Raw genomic sequence first — 23,349 nt, 5'->3', positions numbered from 1 at the left:
TGAAGCCTGTGCCAAAGATGAACTGAAGCATTAACAAGCTGGTGTGTTTCTCTCACACAAGCCCCAAGCTTACTGGGGCAGTACAGCCAAACAAACCTTCTGCCTTTTTTCACAGCCCCTTGAGTTGTCGCAACCCCAGGCAAGTCAGTAGGTTGGGTGACAAGATCACACACAGGTTAGTGAATGTGTGAGGTGCCAAACTAACAACTCAGCCTGGAAGGTCATCCTCTATAGACATTTATGGGTAAGTTTGGCCTTTGTATTGTTAGAAAGTGACTACTTTGGTTTGCCCTTTTAGTGAAGCATGCTGTTTTACCCTGAATCTGCCTACAGATGTCTTGCCAACCAACCAAAAATAATTCTAGAAGAATCTTATTCTCAGAAGTTCAGTAAGAGATATTTTGGAAAAATTGCATAAAAAATGCAATGATCCAAGGCACACAAATTATTTAAAACCCTTTATACAACCAGCTGTTTTATCACAGAAAAAAATATATGTATATATAAATAAATTATCTTCTCTCTCTATATATATATATACTCTTTTCTACGGGTTTATATAACCGCATTTGCAAATAGGGAATGGGAAATCATATTTCCTTTGGGTACTAGTGCAGTCAGTCAGGATGCGTTAATGACATCTGCTGGTGTGCTTCTCTAACTTCCCTCTGATCAGACCGATATGCAGAGTATGCAATGTTCAAAAGTTATTCTTGTAGATCAGTGATTCTTAACCAGGGCTAAGGAGCCTCAACAAATGTTTAAGGGGGCCACAAAATGATATAAAAAGAGCCTTTGCATTAGATTAAAAATAATATGCTGAGACCAAACTGGTGCAAAAAAATGCACAAAAATGCATATTTATAAGTAAAAATGCATATTTATAAGTAAAAATGCATAAAATGCATATTTATAAGTCATACCAAGTTACTAATATAATGTATAAAAATAAATAAACAAATAAAGGTCATTGCAACATTTTGTCTCATGATTGGGATAGTTTTTCTTGCAATTCCAAGATATAAACTTACAATTGAGAAGTGATATGTAAACTCAGAATTGTGAGGAACAAAATCTCAATTCTGACTTTTTTTCCCATACTAATATGAATCCATATCAGTAATTTCAAGCTTGGACTGCCATTACAGCATGCATTTTCCATTCAACACTAATGTATGTTTCCTCTTGAATTAAGTAGCCTAAATATACATGTTTAGAAATGTAATACTACAATATTCAGTATTATGACAGCAAAATATTCACAAGATTTAACTTGAATGTCCTTTTCATAACCCAAACATTAAGTGAAAAATAAAAACATTTATGTTCATAATTGCAAAAGGAGTTAAACGACTTTTGGAAGTCGAAGAATCAGTGTTTTCTCAATCCAGGATCGTTCGGAGCGGGTTTCTCTCATTATTGTGAAATGCAAAACCCGAAATGGAGCAGATGTAGAGTGTGTTTTTTGAACGCTTTAGCAGGGAAAAGAAATCAATCCCTTCCACTGATATTTGCTGATCCAGTCCTGGTTTCAGTCTGTATTTTGTTTGAAAAATAAGTTACCCTATAATAATTACTTTTATAGAACTGCTGTGCATTACGCTTATGTTGTAGTACTGAAGATCAGCACGGTTATGATTAAATACAGATATTTAGTACATCAACACAGTGTGATAATGATGGGCCTACTGCTTGATTATTATGTAATTGGGGGGGGGGGGGGGGTCTTGTTTTAAAGGACTGTTTAAGGAATAAAAATGCGGTTAATTCCTCATATTAAAAACATAAGCCCTCAAATCATTCCCTTGCATAAACAAGCATAACAGACGGAGGAGTTCCCAAAATCATCCTCCATGTCTCCTTAGTGCGCAGCCCCCTGTGATCCTTTTCTCCTGCTGCTGCAGCTCACGGCTGTTCAAACATTCGCGATCTCTCTTTCTCCTCGGAGCGGCTCACCAAGAATGTCAGGCGTCTATGTCTAGGTTTTGTTTAAAGTCTGAATCTATTCTTTTTAAGTCTGAGCTCGGTTATCAAGGAGACCAAATAGGTATTTCTCAGTGTGAATATCTTTTGAGTAAAGTCAACATTTGAGTCTTCTGTCTCCGCGCTCGCCTTCAATCAATCTCGCGCTCCGCGGGCAAGCGGGACTATCAACGGGAATGGATACGGCGTCTTTGCTCTCTTTTAGTTGTGAATGGACCCCAAAATAGACAAGTTTGGTCGATTTATGCTTCTGTTTGTTTTGACCGTCTTTTCCAGTTCTTTGACTGCGTTTTCTTGCTTGTACTAGACTGCAAACTTGTGTTTGGACAGGCAATGATGGACAAAGACGGAATGGTTGTGCTGTTAGTTTTCTTAAATGTGCTTTTCATCCATACGGATGCGTTCAGACGAGATACCGCAGAGTCGAGGTCCGAAGAGGGTTTCTGCCGGATCTTGCGGACGCAGACGCGGGGCGCTCGGAGAGACGGACAGAGCGAGTTTCGCCTCAGAGTTGAAGGAGACCCAGAAACTTACCAACCCGGGAGCACCTACAGAGGTTAGAGGTCATAAAATGTTGCAGTTTGACCAATTTAAGAGGCTTTTAATGCATGCCTGGGCAAAAACAGCATGCGAGGAGTTTGTAAACATTGGTGCGTAAAGCGTCGTCTTTAGTGCATCTTCTATAGGTAAACCAGGTTGGCTGACAGTAAAATGCTAAAAAGCGTTATATATGGGGAATATGAGTACTTATTGAAGAGAATTTCGAAAAACTTGTAGCACTAAAACCTAATATGTTTACCAACGAGGACATTTGAATAATGCAGACTGGAAGTTTAGTAACACATTTTGCTTTGTCTTTTTTGGTTGGATACCTCAAATTTCTATATAATATTCACATATTTGTCTGTATAAAGTCGGTTAAACGTACAATTTATAATTGAACAGTGTAAATTAATGTCAAGTATAAAGAGTACTGTAGTTACAACACTGCTATACTGTAACACTAATAGAAATGTTATATCTTGGATGGATACTTTGGGCATGATAATCAAATTGTGATTGAAATCTCACTACAATTTTATTTAAGACATTTTATAATAATAACATTGAATAACAAATATAGAAATATATTAACGCGAACAACTCTAACAAGTGTTTCATATGTATTCTGTACTTGTTCTGTACTTTTTTAGTATAAAAGTGTGTTTCAGCATGTCTGGTCAGTCCTTCTATTTATAGTTTTTTTTCTATGTAAATTTAATATTGTCATATTTCAAATGATACTTGCTGATTCAGAAGAAACCAGTTCTGCAATTTAAAGTCTATTATGATTGGGTTTTCAATCATAATAATATAAAAATATACTTTTCAAAATGTGTTTTTGTCCTTTAAATCCTTTGTTTTCCCACAGCTTTTACTGTCACCTTAGAAGAATCATGGTCATTGCTAACCAGTTAAACTGTTACAAATCACTGTTATAAACTGTTACTAACCAATCCTACCTACGCAAGTAAGAATTTGTTCGAAAACATCAGAACAACTGTTATTTTTCAGTATAACCTAGGTTTTATTTGAATGTTGGTATTATAATTTACCTGTCAGGATCATTTTAATGTCAAAATGCTCCATAACCTGATATTCACTGCAATTTGGATTCATGTAAGTGGCCTTCATTAAGCAGCAGATGCCTTTTTATGAGGGTGTTATCCCCGGCGTGTTTGTACATGCATATGTATTCACTGCTCCATGTGAAAAGCCCTTGCACAACCCACACGCTTACATGCAAACGTACGTGCCAAATGCGAGAGGAGTTTGCGACTTGCCCTGGCACACTGTTGAGATCTGACCTACTGTTAAGCTCATTTCTGGTACCTCTGACCTATATTTAGTTCTCTCTCTCTTTCTCTCTCATTCTATCCAGTGAGTTTGTATGCCTCCAGCCCATCTTACTTTCGTGGCTTTACCCTCATTGCTCTGAAGGAAGGAAGGGTGGGTGTCACTCCTGACGATTACGCCGGGACTTTCAAGGTGAGAGATTGCAGTGACTCTGTATAACTGCCTTGAACTATAGCAGTCAAAGATGACAGTCTAATTGCAGTCTCTGCAAAATGATTTGCACTTTATGTTGGGTTGAGTCTGCACATTTGTATTTAGATGTGGTTTGTTTTAGGACGAAAAAGATCATTAACCCTTTGATGCATGAATAAAAAAAAACAACAAAAAAAACAAGAATGTGGTCATACCCTTTTTTTTGGCCCAAAATGATGGTACTAACGTGGTGCATCAACACTTTTATTGGCCAGATCAAAAAAAAAAATATATATATATATATATATATATATAGAGAGAGAGAGAGAGATAAATACTTATTGTATTGTTTTATTTATATGTTTATGTTTATTCTTTTTTTCCCTTCACTCAAAGTTATGCATTTTGAGATAATATTCCAGGGGTAATTGGAGCATCAACTCTTTTGTTGGTGATTTAGGATGTCATAAGTAAAAAAACACTAACATATAGTGAGGAAAGTCATGGAATTATAAGTAAAGGTCAAAGGAAAGCACCCCGATTAGATAAAAATGGCTCTTGTGGATGTCAGCATCAGAGGGTTAAGTGTTTTAGGGATTTTGGATCCATCTTTTGCCAGTGAGCAGAGCTGTGTGAAGTAGTCTCAGACATGCTGCTCCTCATTGGTAACGCACTGACCGTCTCAGAGTCGTGTCCTTTCTGAAAGACAGGACCCCTATCATTTAGTGCTCTCCACATCAAGCCGCAGTGCTTCCCAGACTGAAGCAGGAAGGCTGTTAGCGTGGCATCTCTCCCCCCAGATCTCATTAGCTGTGGTTGCCGCTCAGCACTCCTTACCGCTGTGTTTTTCAGCGCTCAGATTGCCTGGCGGATGTTAGCAGACGTCCTCTGTTGAGGTCTGTAACTGGGGATTCTCGTCTTGATAGACTAAATTGAATGAACAAAAAAACACAAAGGCAAATGCAAAAGGACAAGAGACAAATGATAAAAAGTTGTGGTTTGTCCTAAACGTCTAAGGAGCAATGGTGAAAAATTATGTTCAAGATGTTGAAAATAAAAATGATTTAAAAAATGTAGCTCAGAACACAAGTGCAGAGTTTTTAGAAATGTAATCTTTGTTTTAATTTAGGTTTCATACATTTTTGAATTTTTTATAGTGTTGTTCATGTTTGTTTGTTTTTTTGCAAGTGAATCGTGCATTTAACTTAAGGTTTTATATATATATATATATATATATATACTTTTTTAGTATTTTTTACAGAAATGTCCATGAAATATTATAAATTATACAATTTAAATTGATATTTAAATTTTTATTAATGAGAAACATTTTTTTACTTGAATTAAAATTCTGAAATTTTACTGAATTTTTACTGAATATTTTACTGAAGCCTTTTTTATATGAAGTATTTAAGTATTAAGTATTTTTAAATGGAATAGATCAAGAATTAAAAAATGAGCAGCATCTCATGAACCCTTCTTTATTTTTTTATATTTATATATACAATATATTGTGTGATATAATGTTTGAGAGGAACATTAATGTGTCCTCTGTAGTATAATGACACAATTTATAACATGGAAATCTATTTTTACAAGCCCAAGTTTAGCAGGGAGCTTGACCCATTTATTAGGTTGCTCTTGTATAATGTGATTTTTGCCCATTGAAAATGATTGCTAACACATTTGTAGCTTTAAATCTTTGAGAAGTTCATTTCAGTAATTTGATCAATGACCCTGACCGTGACCTGCATTATTAAATAAAATCTAGATGTTTGCTGCATTACGTTTTGATACATTGAAGATGTTAAGCTCAGAAAAGTTTGCAGACATAACCTCATTCCAAGTTGTTTGCTTCCCGTGTCTGTTTACCGTGCCTTTCAAAATATTCATATTCATCAGTCATCATGACAGTTCATATACAAAGCTATTGCACTTCTTATGCTTGCAACGATTGACAAACAACTCTCGGGCCAAACCAGCATGGCTGAAATAAACATCGCGACATCTCGCCATTCGTTTCGCTTAATCTCTCCAAGGAACCCCTTGAAGATGAAACAGCCCCAATTCCTTCAGGAGATGCGGTTATTCACTCAAGCCACAGAGTTTTGTGCGTGTGAGAGATACAAACTGAAAGAGGGAGAGTTTAAGAAAGTAAACAGAAAACGTCTTTCACTGTCCCTCAGGAGCAGGGCCACACAGCCTCGCCAGGAGCCTCAATTAAAACAAACACGCCTCTCCTCTCCTCTGTTTTGTACAACTTTCCCCCAGCTGGTTCGCAGTATTTTTAAGGCAGCCACTTACAGCCCCTTTTTACCCAGGAAACAATGCACCGGGCTGCTTGGCCTGCATGGCCTCTTTTAAAATAAACACTTGGAGAGTGACTGTTGCACAGTCCTACGGCTCAAGCATATCTTTACAAAGTTTAGCCTAGTTTCCCTTTCAATTCAGAACTTTCCGGTTCACTGTTTTGTTTTTAGTCTGAACAAGGGTGCGACAAGGTTACTTGAGATGACAGAATTGCAGCTTTTACTTTCTTTGCAGAAATGAAGGACAGAACCAGAGGATACTGTGTGCCGCTTTAGGTTTGCATGACTGTATGTGTGTGTGAAAGAGTGGGAAGTGGAAATGGAGACGGAGGAAGAACTTAATGCACCACGCGCATGGATTTTACTCTTCGATGGACATTTGGCAGCGATTTCATTTTGAAACATGCCAACAAAATTGTACTCCTCCATCCCCACTGGAATTTTCCATCACTTGGACAATGTGATTTTACAAACAGTAGCAGTAATGTATATCTGGAATTTATATTACATGTACTTTTTTTTTTTTTTTTTAATTTAAACAGTATATCTTTTCCATTTCCTTTTTCCCTTTTAAATTCTAGAGTGAATTTACTAAATGATTTTGCAGGAGATATTTCCGTGCAATAACCTGCATTATTTACTGAGCGCTCAAAATCCCATTCAACCAGAGAGTGAGTGTTTCAATTTGCTGTCATTCATTTTAGCATAAACACACTACTATACTTTCTAAATTAGGCTTTTATATCACTTTTTTTCCATAAAGCTCAGTGCTATTTGCTTGGCGCAATTAACTTTGCAATATTACCGCCTGAGGAAAGCAAGTGATTAAACAATGTTATTAAAAATGGAAGTTTAACTTCCATTTTTACTTATAATGGAAGCAGTAATTAATCAAATGATGACCAAATGAAGAAGAAGTTATAATCAGACATTTAATCAGCATTTTAAAAAGCCAATTCATGTGTGTGGATTACAGAGGTGCATTTGTCTCAATTACTGACTTTTTTTTTTTTTCAAAAGTTGTAACAAATATTGAAAATCCTAGTGTGTCAAAATGTTGCCTCATGGGTTAACAAATTAAGTCAGTTACAAATATTTGTCCTCTGCACTGAGAGATGTTGAAAGGGCTGTCATGTACAGTTAGTCATCTTGGCCCACAAAATGAAATTTGATTCTACATCATTGAGCTCATTTACGGTACTAGTTTATGGTTTAGTTGGAAACTGTTGCGTAATTGGGCTAAAAAAAAGAAATTAATTAGATTCTTGGAATTTCGTATGCCATTTGTTTTTTATTTTATTTCTAAGGCTCTCCAAAAAATGAAAATGATTTACTCATCCTTGTGATGCTTGAAATGTGCATGCTCTTATTCTGGCATGGAGTTTTTCATATAAATCTTGTCCATAAAATTACATTTTATAGTGTCCACAGTTTGTATAACTTAATAAAATAAAAAATACAGTAAAATATCAAATATACCAGGGATCTCCAACCCTGCTCCTACAGATTTCAGTTCCAATCCTGCTCCAACACACCTGTCTGAAATTAACAATTAGCCTTGAAAACCTTGATTAGCATGGTTCAGGTGTGTTTGCTTGGGGTTGGAGCTGAAATCTGTAGCACGGTAGCTCTCCAGGAGCAGGGTTGGAGACCCTTGAAATATACTATAGTAAAGTATATGGTAACACTTTATTTCGATAGTCCACTTTAGACATTCTACTAACAGTAAGTAACTTTGCAACTACATGTCAACTAGCAGTCATTAGAGTATTAGTAGACTGTCTGTTTAATATCTTCTAATACTTTATTTTTATGGGTTCACAACATACAATATACTAACTATCAGAAACTTTGCAAGTATATGTCAACTTATTCTACTAACCCTAAACCTACCCTAACAGTCTACTCTGAGAGTTTGTAGACATGTAGTTGCAATTTAATGAGAATTAATTGACATGTAGTTGACATGTAGCTAAAAAGTTACTTATAGTTAGTAGCATGTCTAAAGTGGACTATCGAAATAAAGTGTAACCAAGTATATATATAAAATATAGTGCACTATATTTCAAGTCTTTTAGGCTAAATGGTACAGTAGTTGTTTATGCTATATACTAGTAGACTGTTATCAAAAATGGAAATACAAATATTTTGCATGTTACCAAAATATTTCTATTTCAAATAAATACTGTACTTTCTATTCCTCAAATCATTCCTATTCCTATTAAAATAGTATCATAGTTTCCACAAAATATTTAGCAGCATTATAATAATATTGCACAGTGTTTCAGTCTTTACTGTATTTTTAATCAAATGAATGCAACCTTGGAGAACATAAAGGCCCCGATGTTCCTCAAACAGAATAGAAGAACGAACTGATATGACGCCATTTCAAACAAAATCTGGCTGAAACAAAGTTAATTTTGGGTTCGTTTCAGCAGTTCGAAACAGCTCACCAAAGCGAACTTTCTGGGGAAGTTAGTTTTGGCTCCTAAACACCTTCGAGCTACCATTGGTCCGTGGCAATTACGCAATTGGTGGGTGTGTTCTGGAACTCCACCACCTTTGATGCCAATTTTTTTTTTTTCCCCGGTTCGTTTCTCATTCAACGGAGGTCAGGCAGGAGAACAACATCTCCAAGTCGCTAACAACATAAATACACTATGTCGAATAGCTGAGCTGCCACAAATATATCCGCACCTGTACGATCACTCACGGATAGACTTTAAAAATTCAGAGAAAGCATTTAATTCCTAGAAAGAAATGGCAAAGAAGCTTGGTGTCGATGACCCAGAGATATGCAAAAAGCGACGTAGAGATCATCAGATGCAAGTTTTCCAAAGCTATGAAAAGAATGAAACAAAAGAGTAAGGGTATGAGGTAGCAAGTACCAAATTCATGTTTCAAATAAATGTTACACCATACTGCTGCTGCTGTTGTTGTTCTTTCAATAAGCAAATTTAAAAGGTATACAATAAATGCAATGACAAAAGAACATACAATAATAAACCTTTGTTTTATCAAATTATGCCACCACATAAAATATAAAAACATGTAATAATTTATCCAGTTTAATAAAAGACCTAGATACACTTCATTGCATCGTTGTTGTGTTTAGGGCAGACGCGTGATCGTCGTGTCACGTGTTTAAATTAATCTACACCCCGCCTGCAGCAGCACGGTAGGGCTTGCGCATCTCGTCAGTAAAGCCATCACCATCAGTAAACCTCCATCACCTGTTTTCAAATGGAGCACCATTTAATACACGAAGGCGATATATCAGCGATAATGAAAGCGATATTGCGTAGCTTGTCAGTGAACTACGGCATTAAATGGCGCTCTATTTGAAAACAGGTGATGGAGAGTTAGCTCTAATCAAGGAACCGGCTTTACTGATGAGATGCGCATGCATATCGCATGCAATATATCGCCCAGCCCTACAGCGTGGGGGTGTTGGAATGTTCGAAAACAGTATACCGACGCTCAGCCTTTTCGAACATCTTTTTGCCCCCAAACAAAGAATGAAAACGAACATCTTTTGAAGTATATCAGGGCCTTAAGAAACTTCTTTTAAAATCATTAAATAATCTTACTTAACCCAGTAACAATGTTCCCTGTTCCACAGCTCATTGATGAAAGTGACACACAGTTCATGACCAATTGCCCCCCAGCCGTCACAGAGAGCATTCCCAGAAGACGCACAAGGATACAGGTGTTCTGGACAGCGCCACCTTCTGGCAGTGGTTGCGTCACTCTCAAGTGAGTTATTGTATTACTTTTCACTATTATTATGGTCTTGGATAGCAATAATTGAATGAGAATCCATGGATTTAGGCTAAAAATATGAAAGTCTGTGGTGCTGAACTGATAGATTGTTGAATAAATAGAAAAGAAAACAGAACGGGGGTATAGTCTGGGGCTCTACACTGAGTTTAGTGTCTAGAATACAGTATTGAGTCTGAGCACTTGTCTCATTTAGTGAGCGTTTTATCAGTCACCTTCTGGGAAAATATTGAAAAGGAAGACAAAGTCGTTTTCGATCATATTTAAAGCTGAGTAAACAGAAATAAATTGAGGACCATTGATAGAAGATGTGATTATGATTGATTGATGTTGGGCGGTTATTGTATATTAATCTTGAGCCATTGAAATCGCCCTTGAGTCTTCCCATCATCTATTGGAGGCTGCGAATCAAAGATGATTAAGAAACTTTGAAAGCTTTAAAATTCTGAGCATCCAAACAACATCCTCCCACTTGAGTTTCCTTTACATACAGCAGGCGCACAAGCACACAACAGTGGTCTTCAACCAAACAAAATCTGAATTATCTGTCGGTGTTGTGGTTTCAGTGTTTCCACTCCACCCCCTCATGTTTTCATGCTGTCTTTGTATCTTTATCTCTCTTTCTCCCACTCCTTTTGAGGTTATAAACAACTTTAAGTGTGTTTGATGCATTAAAGACATCTGAAAGTCTCTCTTTTCGCTCCAGTTGGACACGGTGTGATGCGTATGTGCATTTTTTCACATTATGGGTGCCTACCCTCAAAACCCGCTTTCCAACAACTCTCACTTTCTGAAAGCCTCTGAAAGCCACTGTGTTGGCCTGTTTACGCTTGTTGTGAACCAGTGAGGTCTATAATACCAGGAGAAAGCTCTCCGTTAGCATTCTCATTTATTTTAATGGGAAGAATGCCATTTGAGTCCTGCCAATTTTGCTCATGGACACTGGACTTTTTTTTGAGCCCACCACCTGTGCCCTTAAAGAGCCTCAAATATTGTAAATGTAACTCAAACTTGCTTGTCTGAAATGCAAGAACCAATGAAGTTTGTTCTTACATGTCACAAACACGTTTGAGGTTCCACAAGAACCAGTGAGATTTGTTCTTGTGCATCACGCAAGTACATTTCGCAAGAACTAATAAGGTTTGTTTTTGCATGTCATGTAAGCATGTTTGAGGTGTTCTTGCGTGTCAGGTTTGGTCATGCAGTTGTGTCTCTACAGGAGACCTGCACTGTGTCCAAATATGCCTACTTTCTTGCTATTTAGTAGGTGAAAAACAGTATATGAAAAGAGTAATATGTTCAAATTTATAGCATTCAAAAAAACTGTAGTATTTGATAAACGGATGAAAAGTATCCGGCTGACCTACTACTGTTGCGAGAGACTGAGGACTGAGGACACTTGATTTTAATTGTTTAATGGTTGTGAAGTAAGTTTTAAAATGTTTTGTCTTCTAGACATTATGTAAATGCAGATTTGGTGTAAGCCGTTTGATTCATATGGATTTCTTTTACAATGTCTTTTTTAATTTTCTTTTTTAAGAGTTTTCAGAGTTAGGGTGGAATGGACATTCAGTGGAGAAACTGAAATCTCTCAGGTTTAAATACAGGGTTCAAATATCTTCATTTGTGTTTTGAGGATGAATGAAAGTCTCTTATGGATTTGAAATAACATGAGGGTGAATAATTGATGAGGATTTTCAGTTTTGGGTAAACTTGCAACGCAATCACATGGTAATTCAGAACTATTTTACATTTTGGAAAATTGGCTAGAAAAGTGGCTAATTCATAATTTGTACTAGTATTCATTTTGTTAACGAAAACTATGATGAAAAATGTTCGTTGAGGAGCTTTTTTCCCATGACTAAAATGAGACGATGACGAGATGACAATAAGGTCAATAAAAGATAACTGTGTGACTATATCAACATAAAATATATATACAAAAAATAAAAGCTTTACCAAAATCTCTTTTTATTTTTGTCAAATAAGGAGACAAAATATTATTGCGGACTGCTCTACACAAGCTTCATGTGTACGGTTGCCAGATATCAAGGAGTTAAAATCCCCAAATCAAGGCTTTTCTTCCAGTGTTGCCAACTGCTTTCAATTGAAAACTTTTAGCTAAATGTCACTTGATGACATCATAATGGCAAATTCACTGATCTATATAAAGATGAATATAGACCAGTGGGCAAGATGAGAACTTAGATAAGGTTTGTCCAAGAAGTTGCTATATTTGTCCCTAAACTTTTGAAAAAAGTCTCAAAAGGGGTGGGGAAGTCGCTAAATCTAGCCACAAAATTGCTAAAGCTGCATTCACACTAGCAGCGACTTTGTTGCTGCATGTCGTCAGGGGCTGGTGATGAGGTTGCTAGTGGGCTTTCTCACTACTGGTTGCCTTGACAGGAAATTAGGTTTCTTGCCTACATACAAACATTTTGGAGGCAAAATACTAAATATAATATAAATATGAATTAAGTCCGTACATACAAACAAAAATGAATGAAATACAGAGCCTACTTTTTTCCATTGAGTATGTTTATCTACGGCTGAGAGGAGAACGATCACGTGAGCTCAACTGTCTTCTTTCCTATTGGCTGTCGCTCCCGCAAGTCGCTCTTCATTTGTATAAAGTTGAAGGATTCTGAACTTTGTCGCGTCACTGGACCCGGCCCATCCAGTCGCCAACGGTCGCTACTGCTCGCTGTTGCTCGTGTCGCCGGAAATCGCCAGCTCTCCATTGAAATGAATGGGATCTTGTCGCTGAGTGTCGCTTGTAGTGTGAACGGGGCTTAAATTGGCAACACTGTTTTCTGCCTAGTGATTTGCTTACTTTTTGCTCTTCTCGACAATGATCTGAAAACAATGACAAGTAAGCTGGAGTTTAAGGTTCTCCATGTGAGATGTTCAGCTTAAATGAAAGTGTCATTCAGTCAGCCTGTGTTCTGTCATGAGATTTTAACAGGTTTGTGAATAAATATATATTTTTCCATTGAAATAATGCATGTAAATGTGATGCAACTGCTTAAATGAGCCTCTGAATGTCTTTTTTACTTGTACAAAAATGTAAATGTAATGTAAATGTGTGTAGCAGTTGTGACATGAAATTGATGTTGAGACAATTAAAGCCTTCACAGTGTGAGTATTTATGAGCTAGTGTCTATCTCTCATTCTCTCCTGTTCTTTATCACCTACTTACTCATTCATCCCTTTTGTCTTGTCTCTGACCCCCTGTCCTCTTTTTTAACTTCTTAAAAAGCATAGCAATCTCTCCTCTACCTCACCCAGAACCCATATCACCTACCCAGGTCTCGTCTCCATCCATCTGCGAACTTGAGGAATTATTATTGTAGCTTTTAATTTATCCATCTGTCTTATTAGGGCAGGGATGTCTGTTTTTTTTTCCAATAAACCTTTTCAGGGAAGCATCTGTTGTGCCAACGTGTTGGATCTGCTGTCACTTCGCCTTGGCGTGTCAGAACCGTGGAGACATTGCACCTTGTAGCACCGGGCCGAATGCCAGCACTCAGGCACCGAAACACAACTGGCAACGGTGCCCAATAAACATCAAATAAAAGTGCAATTACATCTGGAATCCCTCCAGCACTTTTCTAGTGAAATGTCAAACAGACCAGGGATTGGAAGGAAGTTTTGATCTGGATTTTGTTTCCTTTGATTCTCTGGTGGCATCAAGCTGTGGAAGGCAGATAAGATGTGGTAAACGTGATGGTTTTGTTGACAAGCTTTGGGACTGGAGATAAATGACTTTCAGGTGCTCAGATGAGACGATCAAGACCAAATACCAACAGAGGAGACGTCTTAAGAAGTTTTAAGAAGAATGGCTCAAGTCTTGAGCATTCATACTTTGTTCGCCACTATTAAGGGCCTTTCATAGTGGGAAGTCATGGGGAAGGGGAAGTCGTGGCCTAATGGTTAGAGAGTCGGACTTGTAATCCGAAGGTTGCGGGTTCGAGTCTCCGGCCGGCAGGAATTGTAGGTGGGGGGAGTGAATGTCCAGCGCTCTCTCCACCCTCAATACCACGACTGAGGTGCCCTTGAGCAAGGCACCGAACCCCCAACTGCTCCCCGGGCGCCGCAGCATAAATGGCTGCCCACTGCTCCGGGTGTATGTTCACGGTGTGTGTGTGTTCACTGCTGTGTGTGTGCAGGTTGGATGGGTTAAATGCAGAGCACGAATTCCGAGTATGGGTCACCATACTTGGCTGAATGTCACTTCACTTCACTTCATGTAACCTTTACAATTTTTCTACAACTCACGTCACTTTCACACCAAACAAGCATATGTTCATGGACCCTTTGGAATACAGGCATAAGCTGTGATTTGTCATATAACTATTAGGGATGTCCCAAGCCGATTTCAAAGATCGGGATCATTTTGATGATGGATCATCGGTCATCAAAGCTCAGTAAATATTGGTCACAGATGCAGAGATTTACTTTAAATTTCCTCAAGCTGATTTCTCACTAAAAACTCCCACAGATCATGTTTTCATGTCTTATTTTGACGTCACAAAGGGGTTATATCTATGTGTCTGAGTTGTTTACTTTTTAAATGAACGCCTTTCCATTAACACCATTTATATTGTTCATTCAGACTGATTCGCGAACGTGGAATGCGCAAGAACACAAGATGAGGGATTTATCACATGAACCAATCACAGCAAAACATAACCAGTGATATCAAATCATATCGCGATGGAGACATTGCCTCCTCTCACGTGATTTTACCCCATTCATTCTCAGTTACCCCCCCACTAAACACACTTCACACTTTAGGGGGTCTGTTAAAACTTGTCACAGTTCAGGGTGCCTTCTCGGCTCCTCGTGCTGTCTGTTGTCCTGTCATGTTCGGTAGCTCGTGGTCCGGGCAATCAGCGCTGATCGTGCAGCGGGAGGGCACAGATCACAAGCTGACTCTCCCCCACCTGTCGCTCATTCCCCCACTCCCATATATGTCCCTGTTTTTCTGTTCCTCGTTGTGAGTAGATTGTTTTGTCCTTCCTCGTGTGTATATGAGAATCTCACTTCTCTATTTTGACCCTCTGTTCCCTTGTGCTACAGGACTCGTAGCACGGAGATCCAGCAGCCTGTGTGGTCCGCAGACGCTGCCGGCAAGCTCTGGAATCTCCGCTTCCTTAAGCCACTGTTATATATTGTTTGTTATTTTGTGTTTTGGTGGCGAAAATAAAGGTTTCTCCTGCTCTACTCTGCATCTGAGTCCTCTATTGCTCACACCGTGACAAAGCTCAGTGGGCTCAGGAGAGGCGAGACAGATGCGTACTCTCACTGTAACTTTACCTGCTGGAGTCACTGTTGGACAGTGTTTCTTTAGAAAAATTTGTGATTTATAAATTTTTTAATGTTATATTTTGTAATATTGGCATTGTTTCATTTTTGTACTATGTTTTTTTTCTTATCCATTGTTATATATACATTACATAATTTTACATAAAAAATATTTCAAACAAATTTGTTTAAGTAATATATTATTTATTATTGTATATACAATTATAATAATTTATTGTAGTTAATGGATTCAAATTTACAGTTTACAAATTTACAAATCTCCATTTGACCCTCTAACTCGAGCACTCTCTGGTTCTATTTTACCTACTTGATTTCTTTTTTCATATAAAAATCTGTTTTCTATTCTAACTACTTGTTTTATTTTTATGTATTATATAAAAAATACATATACTGCATATAGCCTATACTGAATTAGGCTAACCGAGATTTGTCACAGCACTGACATATTATTGCTCTCTTTTTTTGGTTTTCATTGCTTCTATTGTCCTCATTTGTAAGTCGCTTTGGATAAAAGCATCTGCTAAATGACTAAATGTAAATGTAAATTAATTTAATTCAAACCTGTTGTAATTAAATAATTTATAATAATTAATTAGTACAAATACACCTGTAGACTCCACGTTTTACTTAATTTTTTTGTTGCTAACTTGAATGAATGAATGAATTTGGCAGCGTTTCACGCTGTTTTTGTACAGTGTTTATTGTGAAAGGACCTTGAAGCGAAACAGCAATCAAACCTTTTCTGTCAAACAGTGCGCTACTCTGCAGTAATTCAATAATACAAATACATCTTATGATTTGATCCCACTTTATTTGCTTTATTTTAGCTTTGGGTGACAAAGCTAAAATAAAGTCAAAGGCCCATGAAGAGGAACAGCATTCAAAGATCTTTTCTATGTCATATAGGGTGCTACTCAATTTCTCAAAATGCACTTTGCAAAGCACAGATGAGCCAAAAATGTGTCATATTGCAGACACCTTCACATTTTGATAAGGCCAGCACCAGATTCTCTTGTAAGCCACCCACATAAAACATGTGGGATTATTCTCAGGAGGACATAGCGTTATGGCCAGACCTACCGTATGCCACATCCTTGACTGACAGCAATGGCAATTGGTTTTAGTGGGACAGTAGCAGGACTCGCCATTGATATTCCACATGGGTTGATCTAAGCCGACTGTGGCTAGGTCTTTGGGGTACTCCATCAGTGGCAGGTTTAAAAGAGATTCAAACCTCCACCTCCCCCTGAACATAGATGGTACTCTTGAATACATTTGCTTTTTCTCCAACGCTTGCTAAACATATTGGCATCAGATGATGTCTCTATAAGGCTTCATTTTAAAAGCCGAACTGTTTAAAGCATTCAGGATGCTGACTGGAGCCATTGAAATATGCTCTCGGATAGTAGCATTATGCAAATACAGCATTATGCATGGAAGCCTTTGTTAAAAAGATGCATGGTCCGTTCCCACAACAATACAATTTTGAATGCGATAATGGTGATACAGTAAATGTAAAAGCGCTCTTTCTCAGAACTATATCTAAAAGACAGATAAAAGGCAGAAAAAGTTGGATGAATATTGTAATGTCTTCATTACAGGGCCAGTGTTGTGCAGCGAAGAATCATTTTCTTCCAAGATGAGGGCTCACTTACCAAAAGACTCTGTGAGAAAGGTAATTTTAAAGCTGGGTTTTTCATGCACATCCCTCTGTTAACATTTTTACATCTACAGAATCTGTTTTTTTGTTTTTATTCCTGTATGCTCAGTGAACAGACCTCTTTTCCTGTCTTTGCCTGGCTCTTGATGTTGCTAAATAAAATATATCCCTTGTAAATGGTTGTGTTCATGCATGCCACATCAATTTGTGTATGTTTAATGTTTGAATAGGCAGAGTATGTGTGGAAGGAGGCAGTTACGTGCACATGTGCATTGTTATGTGACAAGAAAAGGAGAAACGTAGATTCTTAGCAGCCGGTTGAAAATAAGGATGTAAAATAGAAATAATGGATACGATGCAATTGAATGAAAATAACTGTAATCATCTGATCGTTGTGTATTGCAGATCCAGTTGCGACGACTGAAAAACCTATTCAAGAGTGCTGCGCTTGTGGGACTGCCAAGTATAGAGTCACTTTCTATGGAAACTGGTCTGAGAAGGTGCATCCCAAAGACTACCCAAGTAAGAACAAACAAGAGCACAGTAATCACATCAGTATTGTTATTGTTAATTAAAACTAAAACAATTTCAAATGGGTTTCATTTTCTGAAATGAAGCTGAAATAAAGTGTAAATATTAGATGAAGAACTTAAGCGTAAACATCAGAAAGGGTGCTAACTGAAATAAGTTTCAATTGAAGTACTAAAATAACTAAAGCCACAACTAAAATGAATATAAATTAAATCTAACAAAAGCACATACAGTAACAAATTTACTCAAATTAAAATAAAAACTAAAATATCAATTAATAGTAAAATTAATAAATCAGCTCAGATTAACATGATTAAATCTTATTTGATTACTTTATATTTGATAATATTAAATAATATTATTTAATATTATCACATTGTGAGGTACATTCTGCCGTGCAAAGGCAAAAGACCATAATTTCGATTTTTGTCAAAAATTTGTTACTTATATTTTTGGGACATTCAAGACATCCTTTATCATTGTACATAAGTATCTATATATTTCGTTGTTTTTCCGAGAAAATAATGGGTCGTCTCAACCGTAACTTCAAAAAGCCCTGGAGAAACCAAGGCAGAATACCGTATAACACTTCGCTTTGTTTGGAACGCTCAAAATCAGTTACGGTGTTCTGACTTTGTTTAGCGGCGCGTCAACATGAAGTTACGGTGCCGGCTTGTAGTTAAACGGTGTTCTACCTTTTTTACTGTCCATTAAAGTCTGCCGCATTTTAATTACGGTTTAGACAAACGAATTAGATCGCGATCTACCAAACAGTTCCATATAACAAAGCACTGTAAAGACTAGACACCTTGGCAGCAATACATAATCGTGAATAACCTTTTAAAGATTTTTTTTTCTTCCTTTTTTGTAATGCAGATTATTCACCAGGCTGTCACTTCTAGGTGGATGCATGTGTAGGCTACTTGAATACTGTAGCATGTAGCATGATCAGTCATAAAATCAGTAGCCTAACAGTTCGCAATTAAATCCATATCCTACCTTTTCTTGTAACCCGATAAAATCAATCCATAGCTCTCAATGTCGTCAGAGATGTTTAATCCACATGCATTTCTGAGCATATGCCTGCTTGCTGGCATTCACATAAATCCACAAGTTGTTCTTTTAGGTTAGGCTATTTCATTCAAGTCAATATAAGCAATTATGCTACGTCTAGAATTATTTTACGTTACTGAGCATAACAAATAAATTGGTTGCAAAACAGTATCCACTCACATGTTTAACTTTTAGTCTTACGGTCAAAAAAAATAAATAAAATTAATACAGTCACATTATTATATACAATAGCCAATATGAGATAGCCCATGATCAGTAGATTTTATACAGGTGTTACTATAACGATTTTGTAAATGGTGATCAGCAATCAAATATTAATAATGTGGAAGTTACTGCCTTTTGCCTTGGTGTGACTTCTCACTTTTTGCAGATAATTCAAAGGCAGAGTACATTAACTTCAAAATAGGGGTAAAAATCAAGTTTGAGCTCACAATTTTTTAATGTAGATAATTTTCATTACTAAAACATCTAATTGCCAAATTTCCAGTGTCCTACCTATAATTAATTTGGCTGGACAAGTAAAAAACTTTAAAGTCATTTTTCTCAGTTTCACACTCTAGCGAGTTAAGGTCTTTTGCCTTTGTAGGGCAGCATTGTGCTACGGTTGTGCAGTATCCTTTTACATTTTTACAAATTTGACATTTCATTAATGTTTAATTTTATTATAATGTTTAATTTTATTATTTATCTGTACTATAAATCAAATCAAATGTAGTTGCTGACTATTTGTGTTTTGCAGAAAGAGTGGTAACATGGGCAGAGTTGGGCAGCAATATCTTTTCCCTGCAGCTTTAGCTCTCGGGGCTGGTTTGCTAATATAGCAGTCAGCAGGAGAGCTGCTTCATTACCTATGTGTGTGGCAGCAATGATCCAATCTGTTATTTACTGTCTGGTAAGCAGGCAAGACTACAGCCTGGGCCGCGATACTTTGTGAGATAAGAGAAGCCAGGCGGATGTTGTCACATAGCGCACTGCTGCTAGTTAATGGGTCTGTGGAAGTAGACGTTGATGTATGCAGTAGGTTCTTTAAAGAGACACAAGAGTAGAATCTTAGATGTGTGAAGATACACGCTAGAAAACAAGTTACTTCAGAAGTGCAATTAACTGGGAGGATTTAGCTTTATATAAAGCTGCAGCTCGAGAGATCTGTTATTTGTTCACCGCTGTTGTTTCTGTCCAAAAGGACGTGCTAATCATTGGTCGGCTCTCATTGGCGCATCTCACTCGAGGAGCTATGTGTTGTGGGAGTACGGAGGTTTCGCCAGTGAAGGAGTCAAGCAGGTGGCTGAGTATGGATCACCCGTCAAAATGGAGGAGGAGATTCGACAAAAGGTAGGCCTTCTGGCTAAGTGCGGCGAGATGAAATATCAGGATCCGACAGATGGAGTTCAACTTGAAAGCTAATGTTGAAGTAATTGCTCGACTTTCAAGCCAAGATGTGCTTTTAGTGGGATTAGCAGCTGTTTATCCGACAGAGATTGAATTAAAAAAAAATTAGTTGGCCAGGATTAGGCTCATTACATTTCTGATGCTTTTTCAATTCTCTGTTTGTTTAGGATTATTTTAAAACTAGCCAAAAGGGACGAATCTGAATGAATTAAGTAAATGAGTGTATGTTTTTGAACAAATCATTTTTCATTCTCTTCCACTGACACTGAAAGTCTTCCTTGGAAGTGCATGACTGCTTTGATTGCTTGATAATCATCGGCTCTAGTTGACGAAATGGAGGAAAACAAATCAATCTGCTTTATTTTCTTTGGTCGAGAAAGAGCTTATTGTGCTTAAAAGCTATTTTTTCATCTTTTAGCTGACTTGAAGACATAAAGTTTAATAAGGCATAACAAGACTCATTTTGGTTGTGAATGACTCAATGATTCGATGATTGATTCAGTGACTCACAATAGATGAAAAGACATTTATCTCAGCCTAATGATATAATTTACAGAAAGAATGAATCATATTGGTGAATGGAATCAAAAGATTTGAGTCCTTGGGATGAATCAAATTCCCCAGTACTAGAAGCTATATCCTCTCTGAAGTTTTTCATCTATAATAACTGATTTAAAGTTTTGTCAGCACCCACAAAATCAAATCAAATTCCATTAGCTTACTTATTGCTTTCACTCCATCAAAAGTTGCTTGGCACTCATTTCATGTTTCTGAAGTTCCCACGCACTCACGGCATCGGAAATAACATGTCAAAGGTTGATCAGTTAACGGAGGGTTCTGCCTAGCATCTTAATTAAACACATTAGTCAGCATCAGCTAATCTTCACATTGCTGTAATTTAATGTTAATTTCCGTCTCTTGAAAGACACGTTAACAATCGCATGCAGTCTGAGACGGAAGGTCATTTAGGTCATTTAGCAGCTTTGTAGCCAGGTGTGTGCAGTATGTGCAGTATAATTCAGAGTTAACACGGGCTGGCTCCATGAGGATTTTAAAGGTCACCTGGGAAAGGTTCATTCCCTACATGTTCCCATTTGTCTCTTGCACAATGCACTGTAGGTGGATTTGCAGTGCATATCATGACACATCTCAGATTGATGATCACATAATGGTACTACTACTGGTATTATATACCTTCAGTTAGTTTGAATTTGAATTACCTTGACTTTTGGGATTTTTTTAAAGCATTTTCTTCGTATTTATTTCTGAACATATAATATAAGATAAGTTTGTACAAGATGTAGTTGTAGTTCATGCATCTTTTCTGCAAAGATATTTAACAAATGATTTGTTTATCATTTTGACAACTTCATGTGTGGTGCAGTTGGAATATAATTTTCTTTAACTAGAGGGCTAATAAAGAAAAAGTTACTTGAATCATGTTGTAGTTACATTTTCAAGTTGACTAGATACAAATCTTTAAAAAACAGAGAATCAGTCAAACTTTCTGAAACAATTAGATTTACATTTTTTACCATATAGTCCAGCCAAATATAATCAAATATAAAAACACTGCATATTCTTTACTATGTAAATTAAATATATATAGATATATTTCTTCTTATCAAAGTTACAAAAGTGATTTATTCCAGAGCGGTGAGATTTTTTTTTTCTCTTTTGTTGTGTGATTAACATGAATGACATAGAGCAGGAATATTAGACTGCTGTCACTTTAAGAGCTACCTGGATCCAATGTACTGTTACACGGTTTCTTTCTTAACTGTTTGCTTTCACTTCAGACAAAAATGACTGTGTTTACAAGAATACTTGCAAAGACGGGCATTTTAACACATACAAGTGTATGTATTTAATCGTATAAAGCGGCAAAAATTACTTTGAAATACTCCCGCGTTCTATTCAGTACCATTCTCCTGTGTGCATGCCTCTCTGACAGCACTCACAAATAGTCACAATGCTCAAAAGTTTTTGTGACCCACGCACAGCAAAATCACGTGAGCGTATAATCATATAGAGACGAAAAAAAGAGTCCAAAATGTCTAACGGTTCACAAATTTCTAATGGTTAAACGTGTCTACTGGTGTATCACCCACCCCTATATATATATATATATATATATATATATATATATATATATATATATATATATATATATATATATATATATATATATATATATATATATATATATATATATATATATATATATATATATATATATATATATATATATATATATATATATATATATATATATATATATATATATATATATATATATATATATATATATATAATATTTAATTATTTGTAAAAGATCTAGTATGTATTTCTCAAAAATAAAAATTGTATTCTTTATTTGTATAAGGAATTATATTGTGTTTAAAATGTGTGTATGTTTTACTAAATTAAGCACAATTCTGCATCTTTGCAATATCAAACTTAGAAAGATAATTCAATTCTGAGTACTAGATCATAAGATGTCTCATCAGTTTTCATTTTTCACATACAGTATTCCTAGAAGGTCTTGGATTTTTGTTGATTGTCTTGGGGCATGGCTGACGAATTTGCCCACAATTATTTATTGATCTGTTCTACAGGCACTTTTGTGCTGTCAACATTTGTTTCGTTTGGCATTGCAAACAAGTACATTAAAAGTCCTGTCAACACAGTTCTTCCAACAAAGCAGAAAATTCACATGTAGTTTAAACCAGTTCAGCAAAGAAAAAATACAAAGACGCGTAGAAACAATACAGAAGTGCAGTACACAAAGCCACTGACCAATAGAGCTGCTCTTTATTATTCCTTTTTTGAAGCTGTCAACTGTCTGTCATTCCAGAATTGATTTTGTTTTCATCTATCTTGTCCATTTATTTTACAGCTCTTTTGTGCTTTCGTGGCTTTTTCCACATGCTTGATCTCGGTTCTGATACTGATGGTTGGTTTTACCTGACATGATCATTCATCTTTTGAGGTGGTGCCGACGCGTTGTAACCCCAGTAAAGGTGAATCTGTCTACAGGGGCCCTTTGAACTGATTTGCTTTGTGGCAATTTTTTACTTAGTTTTTCAGCTTTTAGCAAATTAACTTATAGGGATCATTCAATAATCTCAAGAGATTTGATGCGCACTATGCTGTTTGACTTTAAAAAGATAGTTCACTCAGTAAAATGAATTCTGTCATTCACTCACCATCAAAATTTAAATCTAAACCTTTGAAATTTAGATGTTTAACACAATGTTTATGCTG

The 23,349-nt window shown here is 36.6% G+C and overlaps 1 protein-coding gene across 2 annotated transcripts in view; it reads left to right on the top strand.

The window, feature by feature from the left end:
• The first annotated feature begins 1,809 nt into the window (after positions 1-1,809).
• spon1b (spondin 1b) overlaps positions 1,810-23,349 on the top strand; it is a 71,498-nt gene continuing 49,958 nt past the window's right edge. For both annotated transcript variants that reach the window (XM_079414693.1, XM_079414692.1), the window contains exons 1-6: positions 1,810-2,539; positions 3,905-4,011; positions 9,943-10,076; positions 17,030-17,103; positions 17,494-17,610; positions 19,877-20,025. In XM_079414693.1, coding sequence (XP_079270819.1) covers positions 2,317-2,539; positions 3,905-4,011; positions 9,943-10,076; positions 17,030-17,103; positions 17,494-17,610; positions 19,877-20,025 — 804 coding nt within the window. In that variant the 5' untranslated portion in view covers positions 1,810-2,316. The remainder of the gene's footprint in view (positions 2,540-3,904; positions 4,012-9,942; positions 10,077-17,029; positions 17,104-17,493; positions 17,611-19,876; positions 20,026-23,349) is intronic.

Source organism: Barbus barbus (genome assembly GCF_936440315.1).
Source record: "Barbus barbus genome assembly, chromosome: 50".
NCBI lineage: Eukaryota > Metazoa > Chordata > Actinopteri > Cypriniformes > Cyprinidae > Barbus > Barbus barbus.
This window is presented reverse-complemented; position numbering and strand designations above follow the sequence as displayed.